Raw genomic sequence first — 21,686 nt, 5'->3', positions numbered from 1 at the left:
TTGTACCAATACAAATGCAGGGAGCGCTCTACTGCATGTGATCATGCAACAAGAATGTGATTCCTAACGCGTGCTCCTATAAGCGTGTTGGCCAGAGGTTAGTTTTTATATGGCCTCCTTACATATCGGTTCTCTGAACTCTCAACTCTCTGAACCTGAAAAGTTACTCTAGCACAATGGTAATCACAAACTCTTGGACGACGACAGGTTAGTATCATTAGTTTCTGGAGGTTTTGAGGTTAGATATGAAAGTAGTTATGCATATTGAAGATGCTAGTCGTGATAAGCTGACAGACATGCTAGAATAGGCTCAAGAATATGCATACGATGTAAGGTCAAAATGATTGTGTGGCTGCATTGTGATGAGTGCGGCCAATTGTGTTAGCGTAATAGTATCTGCAGACATTAGCTGTTGATGTGATACGAATATTATTCATTCAGGTATGGGCTCTGCACCCAATACGCAAGTGTTTTGAACCAGGTTTTTTGGTGTGGTACAGTGTTTGTTTTGCTGATAAAGATAAGGTATGCATAGCTTATCTGTAGTGTAATAGTTATTTATACACTTAAGCGATGAGTGGAGAGAAGGTCCACAATCCACGCAGAAAGATGATGAGGATCGCCAGTATTGAGAAGGACATGGTGTGCTCAACAAAGTTTGAGGTTTCTAGAGATGAACCTTTGCCAGAACTGCCTTCAAAATGTGTGCGGCTCAGGGTAAGTGGAAATGGCTCAAATGTGTGTGCCGTTCGGGGTAGTAGGTATGGCTCCAACATGTACCACTCACATGTATACAGCTCACTGCTGTTGGAAATGTCTTCTAGACATGGGGCTTAATGTAGGTGGAAGTAGCTCCAAAATTTGTATTCATTGGTGGAAGTGGTACAGACATTCATTTTGAATATCAATGATCGCGTATATCAGTTTTCATTGCACTTCTTGTGGTTCAATATGTGTTTCAATATTGTTCCGCAACATACGGGAAAAACCTATTCATAAGACTTCCTCCTTGGCTGTAGGAAATCACCATCCATCTTATTGTTTGTAGGTTTGCTATGCTGGTGCCTGTTCACCAGATACCAAAAGAGATCGCAACTCAATTAGAAATGATGGACTGATGGACACATCTTTGTTTCCAGGTATGTTAGTTCCACCTAAAATATTCTTCAACTTGAGTGAAAGATTGCATTTGATGAGAAACTGCCGGGAGGAAAGTGAAGGCTCCCCCTCTCACTTGTCCATCCCAACCTTTTTTATTCCTCTTCGCTCATAATTCTGGGGTGATTGCTAGTAGTGAACAGTCATTAGTTTCGAAAACATGCAAATCTGAGAACTAAGATATTGATAATCTGTTAAAATTCCATTTTTTATAAAACGATCGTTTACATCGCCATATAAGGTATGCCATATGTGCGAATGGAACTTTGAAGCTCCTAGTAACTATCTAGTAGTTTCAAAATTGTGGTTTTGGAGTGCACTTGCCGCATATGTCAACCCCTGTATAAGTGATCGGAATATTTTTGTGGAGATCAGAGGCGGGCGATATGTAGCTGAAGAAAGGCATTTAATAATCAACCGTGTCATCAGCAAAAAAGTCTGTGTTTTTTGGTTTCATTGGTATTACAACAACTAACAAAAAACAAAAGATGTTTCTAAAATAATAAGTATAATCTAATGCAATCTACAATAAAGCAATCATTTTGTCCAAACTCATTAAATAACACTATTCTTGTTGCTAGTGAGTGTTCGTGGCTGCAAATACATGTACACCGACACTTTTGAGGTTTCGTTTTCCATGCTTCTATCTCTTCAGATTATGTCGGCAACTCAAAATTTGAAGGTTGCATCAAGGATGGCTTGTTTACTTATCCATTGTGCAGTCATTTAGACTTCCCACATATTCATCACAGCATAATGGGATGTGGATTGAATTAGCTCCCTTATCTAGGGTCTATTTATAGTTGCTAGTAGCTATAGTCACAAGCTACATGTACACGCTCATATTGAAGGCAGTGTCTGTGGCCTACCATACACTCAGCATCTCTGAAGCACTTGTAAGCCAGACAAGGGATTGGATACCTTGTGAAATTGCTAGCACAGTAGACCAGCAAACTTTTGCTATTGTTGCAAGGTGCATTTCGGCCATTATTCACCAGTCTCCATACAGAGATAGTGTAATGACACTTGGTTCCGCCAGTGTCATTACACTACGCAGAGCCAACAAGCAGGTCACATTTCCATATGGCATTATGGTAGAATGATGGTGCATCAAGGTTGTATCTTTAAGGGGTCAAGACCTATGCATGCACACATGTGCCTTGCCATTGATCGCTAAGTTCATTTTCATGGCACAAAGAGGGCGCATCGCACGAGTTTTTCGCTTCTAAACATCGACACTAAAACATCGACAGCGTCTGTTTCCATGATGGCATTGCAGAGCCATATGGGGGTATGTCACAATGCTAGCCCTCTATGGAAACTTAGTAAAAGTGAGTCACTAATTTTGCCAGTCCTAAAAGGAAGGAGCCACTAATAAATCTCAAGCGGGCTATGTGAATAATGCGGAGCGCTATACAAGCTGGTGTGACTGCAGAGTGATGCAGAGTTTTACATACAGTATCATGGAACAGTTTAACTGCAACAACTTTTGTCAATAACACTGCTGTGTTCCTACAAAGATAACATTTTGTCTGTATTGTCTGATTTCTCAACCACATACAGCCCATAAACAGTATTCATCCCCATCTTTGAGTATCTTTCTACATTCTTGCTGCATGTGTCAGCTTGTCATATTCACACCTGCTGCTGAAGGCCAGGTGAAGCTTGGGTTCCTACATGTGAGCCATCGCATGCAGTACATTATTTTGCATAAGAAACAAGATTTGTGAAAGCCAAGCTTAACAATCGATACAACATTTTCTTTGATTGGCTGAGATTGACGAAATATCATTAATGGCTACCTATTCGCTTCAGGTGGTCCTCAGTAATACCAATGATCATTATGGACATCATTAAGTCATACTCAAATAAAATCAGCCAGACAATTAGATTCATTGTCTCCTGAATGGATACAATTTATAAGAATGGTTATGCTTTAACAGCATAGGATATTATAACACTGCACGCTCACGAGCCATGTGAGTGTTTGGATGATATCGCCAGCCCTCATTGCGACAATGGTTCCAGAGTCTCATCAGTGTCTAAAATATGTCAACCAGACTGTTGGATATTTGGTCTATTAATTGAAGAATGTCATGAGGAATCAGTTGTTGAAGCAGGGCAGCACAGGGTCATGTCAAGTGAATTAGCTGTATTTTATATTTAGCCTCTTTTGTTATCAGTCATGCTCATAGATGCGTACATAGATGCGTACTAGGTTTGACAAACACATAATACATATCTACTAGATGAAGACTATGTAAGAAAAAGGGAAACACTTGCGCACAAAATGTAGGAGATTCTACCTAGGGTGTAAATACCAGAGCTTTTCCGTTGGCACAGCATCCCTAAACCTTCATGCGTTGATAAGCTTGTGCTCTTTATGACCATAGGCTCTTCATGCACATGAATCACCATGGAGATAGAACTTGTATGTAATGCTTATGCATTACATCCTTTTGTTTGACCTGCTGCATATCTGAGCCATGGACACACAGCTGTTGGAATGTGAGGCTTGCATTCACTCGAGTGGTTCTCATTTATTTAGACGTTGACCTACCTATCATTGGTTTGATGCATGCCAAAAATGCTTCATCTTAGGCAATGATAAAAAAACATTTTGGCACGGTGCCATAGCATAGCGGTACTGCACAGTATCAAGGCACTGTAGATGCCGGAGCTGCAGAACTCAATGTTACTCTCTTATCAGTTGGGTAGTCTGCGACTAGTAAAAGAGTCAGTAGGCTAGTTAGAAAAGCCATGAGTAAAAAGGATGCACGGTGGCAAAGGGGTCCAATGTTGCGGAGGCTCATTTGGAAATTAAAAATATGATAGAGCTGGTCTGCTGTTTTAAGGCATATTGCTAAGGTTGACAACGGAGGAATGGCTTTACATTTTGATGTTTACTTCAATGCAGACACCAACCTGTTCAGCATGTGCTTCCAATGGTGTTGACACTGGGTCCAGGCAAAGTGTACCAATGCTTCTTTTTATTATTACTGTATCGGAATTGCTGCTTTGTTTTTGTCAATGGCCATTCAGTATGATGGTAGCCTAGCATTATGACTAGTCCTGCAGGCAGGTGGATATTAACGGAACGTGTAATCGTTTTTAATTCACCTTAAAACCACTCAACAATTGTTTACCTTAGTCAAAATATTAAGCAATTCTATTAAATAATTCTCATTTTGCACAGGTTATGAAATATCAGGAATTGTCGATGAAGTCGGTCCAGATGCTCAAACAACGCTGACTAGTGGAGATCGTGTACTGCTTTATCAAGAAGAGGATATCGGTTTTGATGAAGGGTAATATTTCTTATCGGCACATGAGTTAGTTCCTAAGTTTGCTCTTTTTAAAACAGCTGCTTGCACGACTGTTGCTATGGGTACTACAAAACAGATGCAACATTTGTGGTCAAATTATGTAAGTGAATTTGTGATCAGATTAGCTTACAAAACATGAAATCAATCTATAATTAATACAACCGTCTGTTTACACAGAAAATTATTTATTTAGCTTATGGTGTATTCCCACAATCTCAGGTTTCATCAAAATTTGTTTTTAGTGCTGAATTATCTTGTTAAACTATTAAGGAAATTGATGATTGGCTGACCAAATGCTTCGAAAAACTAGTTTAAAAAAATTGTTTATTAAAGTTGGATAAACAGCAGTAAAATTTGACTCTCAATGCAAACCGCTGTATGTTTTTTAAAATGTAACTTTAACTAAACAAACATATCTTGCGCCTCAAAAACAGCAGAAGTGAATCAAGAGGAAATGGGTCTCAATTTTGTGAATTGTAGATGCCGTGAAACCTCTATTTAAGTGCCATTGCGCTGCATTTTTCAACCCTTCCATTATAGTGGCGCTTTATTAGAGGTGGCGTTAATTTCAAATAAAGGGTGGTGCTTTACTGTTCGATTTACTGCTCAGAATTTCGAAATGATGAATTTAAGCCTTTTCCGGGCAAAGCGATGCTAATATCACTTATATTTTGTACTCTCTGTTGGGCAGAGTGACATTGGTGCTGTCAGCCTCAACATTTCTGCTAAATGGTTTTTCACATACGTCAAAGTATTAGACCGAGTTAGGCAAGGAACTCCTTTGAGTAAAACATATTAGACAGATATAGTTATTACTTGTTTCGAGGTTTTTACTTTCAAAGTTTTAAGGAAAACTGGAAAAGTTTTGGAGTTAGTATACGTTGTAACAATGGCTTCTACTACATTGTACAGTGTTCCTGAGGAGTATTTTACTGTTCATCCAAACATTTTAAAGTCTTCAGATCAGGTTGTAAACCACCTTATGGACAAATCTGAAAACAATAGGGGGAAAGTGACAAGTGAAAATCAACGGAATAGAAACTAATTTTCAAAGTATATGTATAAGCCAAAATTTATCCCCAGAACATTTAAACTGCTTTTTAAACATATTGTATTTATTTCGAATATAATAAGTTAGGTAAATTGAAATTATCTTGATTGGCTTTCTATTTATCTTTCAACTTCATTGCCAGAATTTTAAACCAGAGAATGCACGGTGTTAGTTTGAACTTCATCTGGCTTGAATATTCTTATTTGTGATTAACTGGGTTCATTGTGAGAAGGAAGTCACATGTTTGTAAATGTATTTTATGTATGTATGTTAATGTATTTAAACTTTTGTTTATGTATTTTAATCAATTTTCATTTTTTTAATGAACATTTTTAACCATGACGTACTGAAACCGTGAATGGTAGAGGTGAAGAAGAGTTGAACAATCCCGCACGAAGTAGTGAGGGATTGTTGTAACTGCTTTTATAATTTGGAATGTAGATGACTTGAAGCTCAGATGTTTTTTTCCCCTATAAATTCTCACATCATAGCTCAGGATGAGATTTGAATCATCATGGCTATTTAGGGTAAAATGATCGCTGCCACCATATATTTGTATGTTTTTGATAACTCCTTTAGGTACACAGAATATGTAACAATCAAAGACATCGACAATATCCTACCAATACCTGATGATATGAGTTTGGAAGTGGCAGCGCTGCTGCCATGTGGTGGTCTGACAGCTTACACTGCGTGCCTCAGGGCCAAACCTTATATCGAGGAATGTGAGAAGCTAAAAGGTTAGTAGATTAGGTTTTACTCAGGCTAATCTGCTTTAGTGTACAAATGTCTCACGTACTCAAGTGTTTGTGCCAGAGCTGTGCGGTATATGAAAAGAGCTATTGTATCGTACTCCAGTTTTGGTTTTCATGTATCTCCTGATTGAACACCCCAATACACAAAGTCGCACAAGAATTGAAAGTTTGATGAAAATGCACACAAATTAAACACGGCTCAGCATGATATAAGTTAAATGAAATCAACTTGTTTTTACAATGAATATGTACCCTATGACTGGTGCGATCTTTTGGGGCTCATGTATTAGGTCATGAGCATTGATGTGTGCATGAAAATTTTATCTTTTACTATAATACACAGATTAAGTTTTGCTTTATATTTGAGGTTTTATAGTCACACCAACTATCCTCACTGATGAAGCACTAAGGCTGTTAATAATCAAATAAAATCATTAAAATGATTAGATTTTTTGCTTTGTTTAAAAAGATATTTTAGCGATTTTTGAGAATGATTACATGTATGTTAATATTGCAGTATCAAGCGCGTAACACTTACAAGTCATATTAGCTTAAATGGTATATTAAAACCATGCCATTCAAGTAAAACATATATTGATATGTTGTTAAACAGCATTGTTATTATTATGTTTAAAAGCTGCGTCGTAAAATCTGTATTGTTGATATAGTAACTTTGTTTATTCACATACCGTATATGTATCTCTTCACGACTGCCTTTATGTATGCAAATACTACATACTTGCAGGAAAGTGTAATTTACTGATAGTTGGTGCCGGTGGACTCGGTCTCTGGGCTACAATAATGGCTTCACATCTAAGCGGACCTCCTGGCACTTGTGACAATCGTATTAAAGTTTTAGTTGCGGACACCAACGTGAGTTTGATAAAAGTTCATTACCTCTCAGAGACTGCTACTAAAACCATTTAAGACCAAAGTGACTAGCCTCTGAATTAGACATAGTTTGTTGATTCTTATTTCATTCGAGTTGTCAGTACCTGTATTGAAATGAGCTATGTAAGAAATAATTTCTATTAGTTTACCAAAGTGGAGGACAGCTCATTCAATAGTTGTCTTAACATTGTTAACATTAATGTTAATTAAATTAATGTTAACAATGTTAACATTGTTAACATTATCATCTTAACATTTGAATAACTGTCATTTACAAGAAGTGTCTTAGCAGCAGTCTACATATATAGAAAAAATTGTTACAAGACCGACAATTCATTTTAATTCAAGAAAATTTTCTCGTGGAATAATTTTTAGTAATTCTAGAAACAAATCTAAATTTAGTCAAAAGGGTATTATTATTTAGACTTTTTTAATTTTTCACAGCTCGTCTCCTTAATACAGCCCACATTAGTCTGTATGAGTAATACAAATTAATTGACTGGGTAAATGGTTTCGCAGAGTGAGAAGCTAAAGGTGGCAAGAGAACACGGGTGCTACGGAGTAGTGCACTGGCCAAGCAATGCTTATGAGCAGCAGATACAGGAAATAACTGAAAACGCGTGTCCTCAGGGAATTGATGTGGTTATTGACTTTGTCAGCTCACCGCGCACCATCTGCAGAGCAATGAAGTTCCTAAACAAGGTAATCTTATAGTTAGTGGCAGCAGGAAGGTTGACCACAATTTGAAAAATGAAACATTTTTTGCATCAGATTTCAAATGTCTTATTTGTGCTGTCAATAAGCTGATGTAAAAGAATGTCACTCTCGATGTACAAAATGCATATTCTTCAGTCAATGCCTAAACATTAATTTACGCTGTTAATTAATTGCCTATGTTGCATACTTGATCAACAGCAGGTCAGCAGCAGGTTATGGTCTAAACTGTTGCAACACAGATATATGTAGATACTGGCTGAAGGCCGGCGTTGTACATGTAATAAAAGGTTTTTGCTCAGAAAATTTATTTTCAACAACATTTACAACATTCCCCTTTCTAAATTTTAAATAAAGATGTTTGTTTATTTCTGTGTGTGCGATAAGTTTAATTAAGGTTTTGCTATATGTACACACATGTATATTTATAGCATTTTGGGGAAGTCTGGGCATGTATTTTTCTTCTTGAGAAGTTCTTTTAGTAATATAGTTCAAGCGTGCTAACTGAAGCATGGATATTTTAATCAATTGCCGTTAAAGATTTGTGTAATATTTATGTGCACAATTATTTCATAGGATGGCAAGTAGGCCATGTGGCGCTGTTCCGCACACCTGTCTACAGATCTGGGATTTCCGAGTTCAAATTCATTGCGATGCGGTTTTTTTCGTTTCTAAAACTATCGATATAACTGTCGAACGACAACTGACAGACAAGCACCGAGATTTATATATATAAATACACTGTGGCTACACACATCAATGCTACTAAAAAATGCATCGTGTTGACACATTGCTTCACCAGTGAGTATTGACCTCTGCGATGGGAAGCCATGACATTTACGCATCTTCAGAATATTTATTGTCTAATACAAATCATCAACTATCTGGGACAAAAATAATATCTGTAGTACAGCTATTTGCACTGCTATATTGGCACAAAGGGAAAACATTACACATTAACGATGGAAACAGCCCAGTACAAAACGCCTTTAGATTCATGGAAAATCTTCTTATAGAAAGAGGGAATTCAATTATCACAAAAAATTATCTGAAATGTTCATGGAGCAGTTTTAATTTTTATTAGTGATTTTTATGTTTGTTTAAAGTAAGACTACCACATCTCATTTTATTTAGCCGACCGTCACATCGGCTAAATAAATGTGCGTTTTGTCAGGGTTCACAGCGAGGCCTTTTAGTTTGAGGTTATTGTAGCTGACAAGTAATGTTCTGCTCATTACTGTAAATTGAAGTTGTTTTAAGTCAGGAGTAAGGGGGCCAGCATCTTGCTTTGATTCTGGCAGCAAAATATAGTCCACAGCATGTGGTACACATTTCCTACACCCATCACGAGTCTGTTTGTAATTTATCCTTTTTATCTTGTGTAGTTGATACTCGCCCGCCTGTCTTGAAAATAGTCCTTTTATTAGATTTAGTTTGGAAATTCACCAGAAGTGCCCCTGGCTAAAATTTTGTTTGCTAAAAAAATTGATGCGTCTTATATAGTTATACCATTATTTTTTTTGTTTATCTCAGCTGACCATTTGAGATATAAGAATTTTATATACTGTAAAACCTCTATTTGACCACCACTATAGAGACCACCACTATAGAGGAATGGTTGAAAAATAGAATGCCATGGCGTTCAAATAGAGGTGTTACCGTATATATATTTGTAATATATGTGAATTTGCGGTAATACAATATGCGATGTACTTTTAGAGGGGAGTTATGGTGGTTGGTGGAAACTCTCAGCACTCAGTGTCTTTCAATCTCTCAGATCTTGCCAAAAATGAGCAGACAATCATTGGTGTGAGAAAAGGTACGAGAAGCGAGTTACTAGACCTCGTCAACATGGTCTCTTCCGGCATGGTGAGTTTATTATTCTAAGTACCCAGGCGGTCTGGTGTGTCGTGAAATATTGTCAGGTGTGTCAACAAGCCACAGAGAATAAATATGTGCACAATTATTCTGAAATCCTTGAAGCGAATGATTAGGGCATGTGATAGTGTGCTAGGTGACAAAGCATGTTATGAGTATGAATCCCGCAGGATGCAATCTTTTTTGTAAACTTTTAATTGTGGCTTCGGATGGATGGACACATCTTTTATTATAGTAAAGATTATTATAGTAAAGATTATAATTATTATTATAGTAAAGATTATTATTATAGTAAAGCTTATTATTATTATAGTAAAGATTATTGTTATTATAGTAAAGATTATTATTGTTATAGTAAAGATTATTATTATTATAGTAAAGATTATTATTATTATAGTAAAGATTATTATTGTAAAGATTATTATTATAGTAAAGATTATTATTGTTATAGTAAAGATTATTATTATTATAGTAAAGATCATTATTATTATAGTAAAGATTATTATTGTTATAGTAAAGATTATTATTATTATAGTAAAGATTATTATTATTATAGTAAAGATTATTATTATTATAGTAAAGATTATTATTATTATAGTAAAGATTATTATTATAGTAAAGATTATTTTTATTATAGTAAAGATTATTATTATAATAGTAGAGATTATTATTATTATAGTAAAGATTATTATCATTATAGTAAAGATTATTATTATTATTATAGTAAAGATTATTATTATTATAGTAAAGATTATTATTATTATAGTAAAGATTATTATTGTTATAGTAAAGATTATTATTATAGTAAAGATTATTTTTATTATAGTAAAGATTATTATTATAATAGTAGAGATTATTATTATTATAGTAAAGATTATTATCATTATAGTAAAGATTATTATTATTATTATAGTAAAGATTATTATTATTATAGTAAAGATTATTAGGCCTATTATCAAAAAAGTGATATGTTGCCATTTTAACAAAAATCTGACTGGAGACAGCAGTTTAGTATGTAATGCCATAGAGGTGAAAAGAGTTGCTAAATCTGTATTATTATTGACCCTTTTCTGTCCATCTTTTCGCTTTTTTTGTCATAAAGTACAGAGAATAAATATTGACGCAATTATTTTGAGCCGTTATGATGTGGCTGATTAACCCAGTTGGTTAGAGAGTCAGTTTAATAGGCTGAATATGAAGAGTCCGTGACCCATATTGGCCAACATACTAATAATCTCATGTATTGCATCTACAGAATTGTGTACAGAGTTGTGTAAAGAGTTGTGTGGTTTTATGAAAGTTTGCACCTTTAAAACAACTGCCAATGTAATACAAAGATCATAGGCTGTGGCATCCATGCTGCATTTTATCATCTTTGACAATTTAATATCGAGTCAAAAGTCACCTTTTAATAACGAAGAATCTGTGAGTTACGTGAAATCAAATGAAGCTGATTTAAGATAGAGAGAATTACAATGGAAGTTATAATCTGTCTAAGGAACACCACTCGTTTCAACAAATCAAATATACGTAAACTATTTCTCATTGCTCAATTGCGAAGGCTTATAAACAGAGAGAACGGTTGCTATGGTAATGATTAATGGTAATCAAGAAAAACACCTCGAGATAATCCTTTGTTTTAATTTTAATTATAAACAAGCTGAATGATAATAGCTGGTAGCTATCATTCAGCTTGTATTTTTATTAATTATTGTTGTTTCCGTAATCTCACATCGATTACATGATTTGGCAGCTCTGATTGTAGTGGATAAGGGGTTAGTCTTAAGCTTAAAATGAAAACCTTCGTTGTTTCTACTAGTTTATGTAAAAGATAATTTGAGTAAATTTTTGTGGATCTTTTAGAGTTTGTTTTATCTTGTACATAATCAGCTCTTTACTCGATGTTCTTCAGGTTTCAACTCCGCATTACGATACATTCCAACTAACTCAAGCCAACACAGTGTTTCAAGAACTTTCTGACTGCAAACTGAATGGTAGAGCTGTTTTAAAAGTGTCACCTACGTTCATTTAACAAAATATAGTATACAAATATAGTATACAAATATAGTATACATATATAGTATGCAAATCGATGTAATGCTTCTATAAAAAATATATATTCATTATTTATGCACGGCTTCTAGCTCTTACCAATGATATACAGCCACCCATGGAGGGCTGTATATCATTGCTCTTACCTTGCGTTGTTTCAGATGATATTTTTCTATTTGTTTCTTTACTTTCTTGGCCATATTGAGTGTATTTACAGAAAAACTCTTTAGCCTAGCATGTTTAACCATTTGCAATATCATGACTGTACATATTTAAATGAAATGCTCTGTTTGTATATTCAATGTTGAAGACCTGGTTTAATATTCCATCGCATTTCGTGATTTTATATTTTGAAGTATTTTAGCATAGTTATATAGATGTCAATAGTTTTATGCAGTCTTGTTAATAGGGATGGAACTATGAAATCATCTCAAAAAAGTTACTGCAAAAAAGCTTGATATTCATATCTGAAGTCCATTGTATGATTTTTATGTTACTGGTTTGTCTTATACAGGCAACAGATTTATCTAACTCACTAGATCAGCAAATATAATTTCTAGCTGAGATAAAATTCTTCATGGCGTTATCTCGAACCCTTTCCAATGTACAGTGATCAACTGATCAGCAATATTCTACAGCATGTTATGTAAAGTTTCAAACTTGAAATGCACAACATATACTCCCAGGGGGTTCACTCTCGTCTCTTCATTCCCAAGGGCTAGTCTGAGATGTTATAAAATGCACCCTTTCTACTGACTTAATCATTAATAAAAAAACTACCTCTTATCACTACATCACCGCAGACTAATTGCCCCTTTTTTGCTCATGGATACCCCTTTTCACTGTGTGGAAATGGGTATCCATGTATCTAGCTAACAAAAATACCCTTTTTTATGAAAACACTCCAGAGTGTCAGGCCACCAAAAAACACCCAAAAAACGTGCTTTTTTTTGTTGAGCTCTTGGGGATGAATAAAAGAGAGTGAACCTCCTAGGTGTATACCATGCTGACCACCTTGGGAGGCTTATTAGCGACTATGCTGTCATTTAGACTGCCTTGTCAAGATTTAATTGGTTCAAGTCATGAAAATAAGAGCTGGCCTCTTATGAAAGAGCATAAGCCATTAATATATACGTACTGTATAAATGTACACATTAATTCATATATAGACTTGCAGGGAAAGGGAGAGTTGCAGTTTCTACAGATTGTATTCAATAAAATATATAACTATATAATATATAGTTGCTCAATTCCTACAGAATCGGCAGAAAATCATGTCTTACACAAAGAAAAATTGCTGGTTAGCAAGAGTGGCAGCAATGATATACAGCCCCCCATTGTGTGGTGGGCTGTATATCATTGGGGGCAGTAGTATTAGCAGTCATATCATAAAGATGTCTATACAATAGATGTGACTTGCACAATTATTTATAGCATTACAAAAACATGTTTTACAGAGCATGTCAGACTTAAATACATGTACTCAAACATAACCTCACATGAAATGATAGTGCAAAGAAGCTCTATATACATACACAAGTGGCCACAAGTGTTTAAAATAGTTTAAACAGATTGTAAACTAAAATAGATTTATGCTATAAATTGTTTTGTGCATTTGTCAGACGCTAGTAAGACGCGCGTGTTTGTAGAGACAATTTTTAGTACTGCACGTCATGATGAAACTAAACTAAAATAAACATTAGTGAAAATGACTTTTGACATCACTTGTGTGTGCAATTTTTTGCATCAAGCAAATTAAGAATAAAACGTGTAGGAGAGCGAATGTTTTACACAATTGTGGAGTTGTCTTTTACATGTAGACGCAAAGGTGAAGAAGGGAAGTAACTACTAATTTTAATCGTAATAACAGCGTTGTTCTAGTCCGAAATTACACGTTGCACGTTATTGATAATATTTTAAACAACGTAGAGCTACAAAGATGTAAGAAATTCGATGTAAGCCTTATTTAAATCGCATGCATGCGATCATCAGCACGTCAATTTAGAAATTTGAAATGGTTGCGCTTGCCAACTATAAACAAATCACTTGCCGTTCAAGCGTTTTCGGTAAGACTTTATTTACAGAATACAGACCTTTGACGAACCGCTCAGTGGTCTTCACCAGCCCAAACTTAATTTAATCACACAGTAGGTTCTACGTTATTATTAATATTTTTCAAATAGTTGGCAGCAAAATTTGTAGAACAGACTTGTAATAAGCATTTTTACTGAAAAAATCATGGTTTAAATCAACAAAAATTGTATAGGATGACATTGTATTGCTATCATTAGTAGCTGCTTTTTAAGCCTCTACAATTTTTTTGAATTTCATGTAACTTTGAAATATAATTACAATAATAAAAAGAAAAATAAAGTGAGATAAAACTAATGCAGAAACTGTAATAAACTGGAACTTGAAATTTTAGGGTTCAAACAATCTTAGTGGTATAATCGTGGTTAAAATTTCGTCAGTAGACTAAAAAGGTAAGACTTATTAAACGCATCAACACAAGTGCTTTCCAGTTCAACTTTATTGCTGTAGCAACCTTTATGGATTTTTAATCAAAGACTGATGTGCAAATAGTTACATCACTATTATTATGAGCAATCTTTATTGTGGTAATCAATAGTCATATTTTACAACATGTTTTCCACAAGGTACCACATTATTGACTCCAATGGCTGTTAAAATTTTGTTTAGCACAAACCTAACTTTAGGAATTTGTTCTTTTTGTTAAATTGCTGCAAAGTCTATCATAGTCACGGTATGAACAGTTGTTAACAGACGAAAAATTAATTATTTTTCAAAAATGAAAACCAACAATTTTAATGATGCAGTTTGAATATTAACGATGACTACATGACTTAACGGATGCACCTCGGCCTTACAGTGGTCAGTTTGATGCAATGCTTGTATTCACTTGTTGGCATTTTACTTATTAGGTTTGGAATGTGGGTTTCTAACTGACCATCATTTTTGCTACTAGCATAGAGCTCCAAGCATGTTTCAAAACTGGACATGCCATCATATGATAAGCTTGAGGATATGCTTTGCCCAAGAAAGATTTTCTGTACAGATTACAATGCATATTCAAGCTAAACGGTATTATTTCTGATCACATATGTAACTTTGACACTATGATTTGATTATAGGTCTTACATAGTTACATAACTGTCAATAAGACTAGACAAGATTTTAACCATCACATAAGAAATGCTACAAGTTGAACTTTCATCAGCCCAAAGACATTTTTCTCAAATCTTATTTATATTACTTGCAGAGTTTAAACACGTTCGTGAAATTTTTCATTGATGGCTAGGTGCAGAACAGCTCTGATGAGCTTGAGTGGCTAACTGAAGAGCCATATCTCTAGCGCTCATGATTGTGTCCTTGATGAACAATGGGCTCTGAGAATGACATAGAGAGTTTCATACAACTGCAAAAGCAGAAACTAGCCCAGGAAAGAGAAAATCTTCACCATAAGTCTGACTATGGTCAGGGCTACCTACAAAACAAGGCATGTCAACTGGGGAGAAATACCTAATGCTGGCTTAGCTCAGGCTTTGCAATATTACGATGTGTTATGTTAATAATCACATTCATATTTTGTTAGGCATTTCTACAAACATATTTCATCATTTGCTTTTGGGTGAGATCCTCATATCTGAAGCAATGTAACAAAATAAAAGTTATATTTCATTTGAAAAATAATGTATATAATTATTATAATTTGCAATAAGTTTAGGATTCTGTTGTTATCACAAGAATACATCTAGGCTCAGGCAGGAAAGGCTGGGCTTTAGATTTTATCAACCTCAGACACTATGAGTCAAAAATAGTTTGCAGGAGCAAGCAGTTAGTATTTTGTTTATGTTCTATATTTTATCAAAAAAATTTATTTCACCTTTAGCTGCTTTTGCGAAAATGACATCAAGTACTGGATATGCGTTACCTGCTCTTAGCACTGAAGAGTTGACATTGATTGGTATTTTATCAAATGGCTTCATTCTACTTCTAAACAAGTCATCTATTTGTGCACTGCTTTCATGTTTGTGCAGCCATTGGATAACAAACCCTCACTGAATAACTCACAACAGAATGGAGAACAACTGTCAAAGTCTATATCAAATAATCGACCATCGCATGCACCGAGGCTTGGTGAATATGATGACCGCCGCAAAAAGTTGGATGAAGAACGGAAGAAGGAATACAATGAGCGAGTCCAACAGAAACCCGCGCAGCGTGTGAGCCTATGTTGTTTTCACTTTTTGTTAATATCATATATTTCAGCTTCAGTGTACTTTATTGCCAATGAAAAGAGCAAGCCAAGGTCAATGACTCTTTCGGCTAATGACTGTTATGTAAACCTATTAACCTTTGTGCGCCTGCTATGTGGTCTGCATAACACCTGCCTCTGGTACTCAGCCAAATATATACTTTAAGACATTATAGATTATTTGGAATAGGTACCATGAAGGTTGGTTCACACTATATCACAGTATATCAGTGTTAATCGCACAATACTTTGATGATCATCTGTGATAACTATGTTCACACTACCACAAAACTATTCCGGTTTACATCAGTGAAATTTTCTTGGCATAGCATTCTCATAATGAAATGTGGTCACAGAAATGACAAAATACTAGTCCCGCAGCGGCTATCATTAAAGAAAACATGAATCAAGCAATCTGCGACAGCCAATCTCCATTGCCGAAGTGGTACACATTGCACAGGCTGTTGCGGATGCTCCGCGAACTACCGGGAAAGTTTGACGCTTTCAATTTTACTTGAAATAGCCGCGTTGCTTCAATGATGCCTCCGGTTCACAGTGCACATAATCGATGAATAATCGGCGAGAGGACAACACCAACATGTGGCGACATAGTGTGAACCAGTTTTAAGGCTACTTCTCACTCTGGTGTATTTCATTAGATGTTCATTTTCGTTTGCTTCCATATTCTTTGTTTTGCACAGTATTTGTTGCATGCAGCTATTAGTGTAACCTTGTAGAGTGTGCCAAGCGTTAGAGTGAGCAATGAAGATTCTGATATCTTCTCTAAACTTGGACAATACGGCGATCGACGCAAAGTGTTGGACATTGAAAGGAACAATGAATACAACCGACAACTCGCGCAGGTCGGCTGGAACCCTTGAGGCTCGCTGTTATTTTCTTGAGTCGGGCAATATTTTAGCAACATGGGAGTAGGATGTTGTAATACTGGGTGTTACACAGTCTTCGTGTTATGATTATATATGATAAGTCTAGCCAGTATCGAAGAATGTGGGAAAAATACATCCCAGTACATTTTTAGGTAATGCACATCCTGGAAGAGCCAATAGTCATGATGTAGTTTCAATGACTAATGATTGCAAGCTCTCTCGTTTGTTGCCAGTTTTTTTTTTCGCGTTAGCATTGTCTTGGTTTTGTGTTAGCATGAATTATCACTAAAATAAAGGTCTATTTATAGAGTGACTTTCGAAGAACTGGCCGTCCTCCGAGTGTTAACAATGAGCCAGGTCTACCTGGCCTCCGAGATCACCCATCGGCCAATCAACTGAAAATGAAGCAGAGAAATGCTGAATATAATGAATTCCTCCAATCACAACAAGAAAAGCTCAACAATAGATTTGCTGACAAGAAAGGCCACCCGGTGCAAGGGACACCTTTGGTATGTCTAGGAGTTGTCAATCTTTGCATTGCTTACTTGACATTAAAACTTTCCGCAGTAAATTAGTATTTCCTAATTTGTTTGAACAGGGTCGCTCTGAGTACGACAGAACGCTGCAGTCAATGCTCACGGTAATTGGCTTGCTTTATAACTCGTCCCTTATAAAGCTAGTTGGGCATGCATAATAGTATGTAGACGCGCGATATGTGAGTTGAGACTAGCCAGTTGTAGCATCAGCACGAGTGGGTCTACCAGGTCTTCTATTGGTCGAAGTTGCTGCATTACTAACATCCTGTACGAGATCCTTAACCGCCTAAGCCTCCTCTCTCTCTATCCTCCTCACGACTCACCCAATTGCATGCCTTGATTACTATCTCCTTCTGTGGTGATATAGCAATAGTTTTCGTGTTTTGCTCTGCTGGTCTTTCTACACTGCTGCTTACCATTTAGTTATTGTTATATGCTTGCAGCCGGAACCATCTAGATCGTACCAAGATAGAGTGGCACAGAGACAACCTAATAACGTACAGAGTACAACTCCAAGACAGACTGGTGCGCAGCCAAGTTATGAGCAATTATTGGATGAGAAACGTAGGCAAGAGCAGTCATACAGGTGCTTGATTAGCATGCCTTCTTCCTCCTCCTGTCAGTGGGATCTAATGATATTGACAGAGGGTTCTATCTGGATTAGCTGGTTATTTAGACATTCTAATGAATTTTTGTAAAGTTGTCACCTACGGTTTTATCTATTCGTAGAAGGAGCAATGGGCCAGAAGCAGTGAATTCATACCCAACCACACATCGTCAGCCAGTGAGTAATGCCTATTGGCTGAAATGGAATTTAGTGTGCTTGCCAGACAGTGAGTAATGCTTATTGGCTGAAATCCAACATGGCGTTCTTGCCAGCTGGATTCTAGCATAGTTTGTTGGTCAACTTATCGAGGGTTTTGAGTAGTGCTGGGCACAAGTACTTTTTGGCCATCGGATTTTTCGGATATCGGGTTTGTAGGTACAGATTTCATGTCTAAAATTTCCAAACAGCGGACATATTTTAAAATTTACAATGCAATTGTAATTCTTTCCAATTTATTTATTATTTCTTACTATTTTATATCGACCAGAATTCATGCTTGCAACGCTAACAGGCAGGTTGTTAAACAGTGCTCATTGCGCAAGGTGCAATAGACCGAGTTTTTGCTCACTCTACTCGACGGATTCGTGTGCCCGAACCCGCAAGATCAAAATTCTCAAAATTTCTATCACTCGAGAGAAGATACATGTAAACCCGCGAGTTCAATGAGTTTTATTACCCGTGCCCAGCACTAGTTTTGAGTCATCCGCCGACACACTCCTGTTCACCTAAGCGTGTTGATTGTGACTTTTATAGGATGAGAGACGGTTTGATGATCTGGACAGACAGTTTGAACAGAGGTGAGCCTGTTTAACGAGTACCTATACTGCGGCCAACATGATCTCTCATCTCAGTTCTGATTTGTTTGTTCTATTTTTATTATATTTCTATGTTTGTCTTTTTCAACTGTTCGCTGTTTGCTGTTCTAGGAGGGTAAAGTTTGCTACTCAACGATCAAATGAAGATAATGCTGACGTCTATGATTGGGTAGGTAGAAGCAGGAATTGCTATTCGACTTCATCGCTGCATTCTCTATAGCAATCTCTCTTTATCTTTTTTTCCGTTGCTGATGTAACTGGTTAAACTCTCCTAAAGTAGAAAGATGTTCTGAAGTGCTCTTGGGTTATTTCTTGCATATGAGATCGAATCTGTTCTTATTTGCCTTCTCTCAATTTGCTGATCTCCTAAATACCATCATTGTAGTGTCCGTCACCCACCATTATGCCCATCATGCATTTCTGCAGCGTGTGCATGTATGCGCTTCCCAACTCTCTGCAATGTCGACTGTATTACTCGCAACCGTCACGCTCCCTCTTCATTATCTACCACCTACCAGCATGACTTTACTAGCCACTCTGGCATTAATTCGGTATGAGCTCTCTCTCTCCTCGCCCTATTGTCACTGTTTAATTTTCCTTGTGATTTAGCTTAAAAAGGTCAAGAAAAAGTTTGGTGTTGATGAAATTCAAGCACCTATCAAGGTAAACTTTAAGATACACTGCACCCTGTTTCATGGTTTGTGGCACATGGTAGCAAGTGTTGTTTGGTGCTACGGTGATAGTTAAGTTGTTATGCTTTAGTCGTTTTCTTCTCTTTAGGTGCTTCGTGAAAAAATTATTCTGGCAAAACACCAAGCTATCTAAAGCTCTCTCTCACTGGTAATACTAAAGACTATCGATAAAAGAGGTTCACAAAATTAGGTTTTAGATGCCTTCGATAATAATAATGAAATATAGTATATAGTAAGGCAATTTTAATAATAATGTAGAATGAAGTCTATTCTGTAATATTTTCATTCCCATATAACTGATGAATATTTTAACATTTACCTCAGTAACATACAATGCCACATCTACACATATTCTTTCTTCTATGCTCACAAAATGGCAGAGGCCGCTTTGACTGCATATTCTTTCTGCTTTTCACATCCTCGTGTTCAAGATTTTATCTATTTTATCAAATACTTTATTAATGCATTAGGTATTATCTCATTGCTGGTGTTGGTACCCCGTCAGCTGTTGTTTCATTGCATCAGTTGTCATACCATGTTGTCAGTATTTGCATCAATTATTGTGTTATCTCATCAGTTGTTTTCCCAATGCATTACTTATCTTTGTGTCAGTTATTGTATTCACCGAGTTGCAAACAATCAAACAACTGTAAAAAACTTGTAAACAACTGTTGGTAAATACATCCAGTTAGTGTGGTGATTTTGGTTAAAAGTTTTTATACATGATTAGCTTTATATGGAGCGGTGAATAAAAGGTGAGGGTATATGTTCTGCACATGCAGGAGCACAGTAAACAGGGCAGAAGCAGATCGTTCTACCAGGATCCCGATCCTAGATCAACATTGGACCCATATGAGCGCTCTCGCTCTGTCCCTCCCAAACAGGAAGTTATGACAGGACTCGCAATCGGTCACTCTGAAACTGCAAGCGCTGCCAAGAGGCGCAAGGATCAGTACCGACATGATTTAGATCAACAGATATCTTCTGTGCGAGGAAACTACCAGCCGTATGTATTTGGATCACACGCTAAATTGTCAGTCGTACACAACTGGTCCATTTCTATAAACCGGTTGTTCGTTTCTTAGTTGTATGGATTGGGCACAAATCATATGTTAAATTACCAGCCACACGATTACATGCTGACCTACCAGCCACATAGTCTAATAGTTATCCATCAAGTACATTCATAATGTATGAACGTGCAAGAGGTTTTACAATTACTATGTTTCCATGACACGCTTGATGCGCAAATTTGAGCCAATCCGCAAGTTACCTGCATCATGGAAATGGCATAAATCCGCAAGCTAAGCGAGTTTTGCGATTCGTAAATCTTTATCGAGTCCATCATGCTTGCGAATGATGGAAACTGCACTTGCAAATGATCGCATTTAAATATAGCGCATGCTATTCCATTCTAAACATTTTCACGCTTCAGTCATTTTTATTTTTATTTGAGCAGTCTCAATGCGCCAATGTTTCGAACGAACGCTGTTAGCGTGACAAGACTGCTTGTCTAAACAGTAAGTTGTGTTTTGCACTGACTTGGGGTAATTATGGCTAACACATCTGTGTTGGGTGTAAGCAATTTACCGCTGCTAACTGGCCAATAACAGATCATGATTGTCATTTTGGAATTGGACATTTGCCATTCACCGGCGTTATCATGTGACCATTTCATTGGCACTTTGGTTAGTTTCCTAGTAATTGACTTAACAGAAAATTGATATGGACATTGCGCCATTGCTTGTCCTATAATAATTTTTGTGTTAGCCAATTGCCAAATGCCGATTTGAATAAGCAAATCGCTCACTATTGTTCATCATTTTGGCAATGTAAATGTAAAGGTTGTATGTTGTTAGCAGCTAGCCCCTGTCAACCACTAGCCATAAGAGTCACAGGTAAACATTCTGTCTGTACATGTTACACGTTGAGCTGTCAGGTTTATGAATGCGAGTTTTCATATACTTGTGCTAGTCAATTGCTCATGACTATCTGATTTCTCTCTGATGTACATTCAGGAGCCGCCCGAGAGAGCCAGCCTTTGCTCC

The 21,686-nt window shown here is 36.4% G+C and overlaps 2 protein-coding genes across 2 annotated transcripts in view; both read left to right on the top strand.

The window, feature by feature from the left end:
* Positions 1 to 62: 62 nt before the first annotated feature.
* On the top strand, positions 63 to 12,396 carry LOC137391822 (alcohol dehydrogenase-like). Its single transcript, XM_068078361.1, has 9 exons — positions 63 to 207; positions 572 to 717; positions 1,049 to 1,139; positions 4,355 to 4,466; positions 6,115 to 6,275; positions 7,036 to 7,163; positions 7,701 to 7,883; positions 9,615 to 9,764; positions 11,686 to 12,396. Exons 1-9 carry the CDS (start codon positions 177 to 179, stop codon positions 11,803 to 11,805), a joined length of 1,122 nt encoding a protein of 373 aa, XP_067934462.1. The 5' UTR covers positions 63 to 176; the 3' UTR covers positions 11,806 to 12,396.
* Positions 12,397 to 15,996: 3,600 nt separating this feature from the next.
* The window catches only part of LOC137392114 (centrosome and spindle pole-associated protein 1-like), a 31,994-nt gene continuing 26,304 nt past the window's right edge, over positions 15,997 to 21,686 (top strand). Inside the window, exons 1-8 of the mRNA XM_068078742.1 lie at positions 15,997 to 16,069; positions 16,839 to 16,964; positions 17,297 to 17,497; positions 17,968 to 18,110; positions 18,254 to 18,308; positions 18,885 to 18,928; positions 19,058 to 19,115; positions 20,421 to 20,644. Of these exons, the coding sequence (XP_067934843.1) occupies positions 17,390 to 17,497; positions 17,968 to 18,110; positions 18,254 to 18,308; positions 18,885 to 18,928; positions 19,058 to 19,115; positions 20,421 to 20,644 (632 nt within the window). The 5' untranslated portion in view covers positions 15,997 to 16,069; positions 16,839 to 16,964; positions 17,297 to 17,389. The remainder of the gene's footprint in view (positions 16,070 to 16,838; positions 16,965 to 17,296; positions 17,498 to 17,967; positions 18,111 to 18,253; positions 18,309 to 18,884; positions 18,929 to 19,057; positions 19,116 to 20,420; positions 20,645 to 21,686) is intronic.

This window comes from Watersipora subatra, chromosome 3 (genome assembly GCF_963576615.1).
Source record: "Watersipora subatra chromosome 3, tzWatSuba1.1, whole genome shotgun sequence".
NCBI lineage: Eukaryota > Metazoa > Bryozoa > Gymnolaemata > Cheilostomatida > Watersiporidae > Watersipora > Watersipora subatra.
Note: the sequence above shows the minus strand (reverse complement) of the source record. Positions and strands in the feature narration are given on the sequence as shown.

Coding starts and splice junctions, on each gene's coding strand:
- LOC137391822 (XM_068078361.1), top strand. CDS start 177: ATGGTAATCACAAACTCTTGGACGACGACAG. Junction 208..571: donor AAACTCTTGGACGACGACAG/GTTAGTATCATT, acceptor TATACACTTAAG/CGATGAGTGGAGAGAAGGTC. Junction 7,164..7,700: donor TTTTAGTTGCGGACACCAAC/GTGAGTTTGATA, acceptor ATGGTTTCGCAG/AGTGAGAAGCTAAAGGTGGC.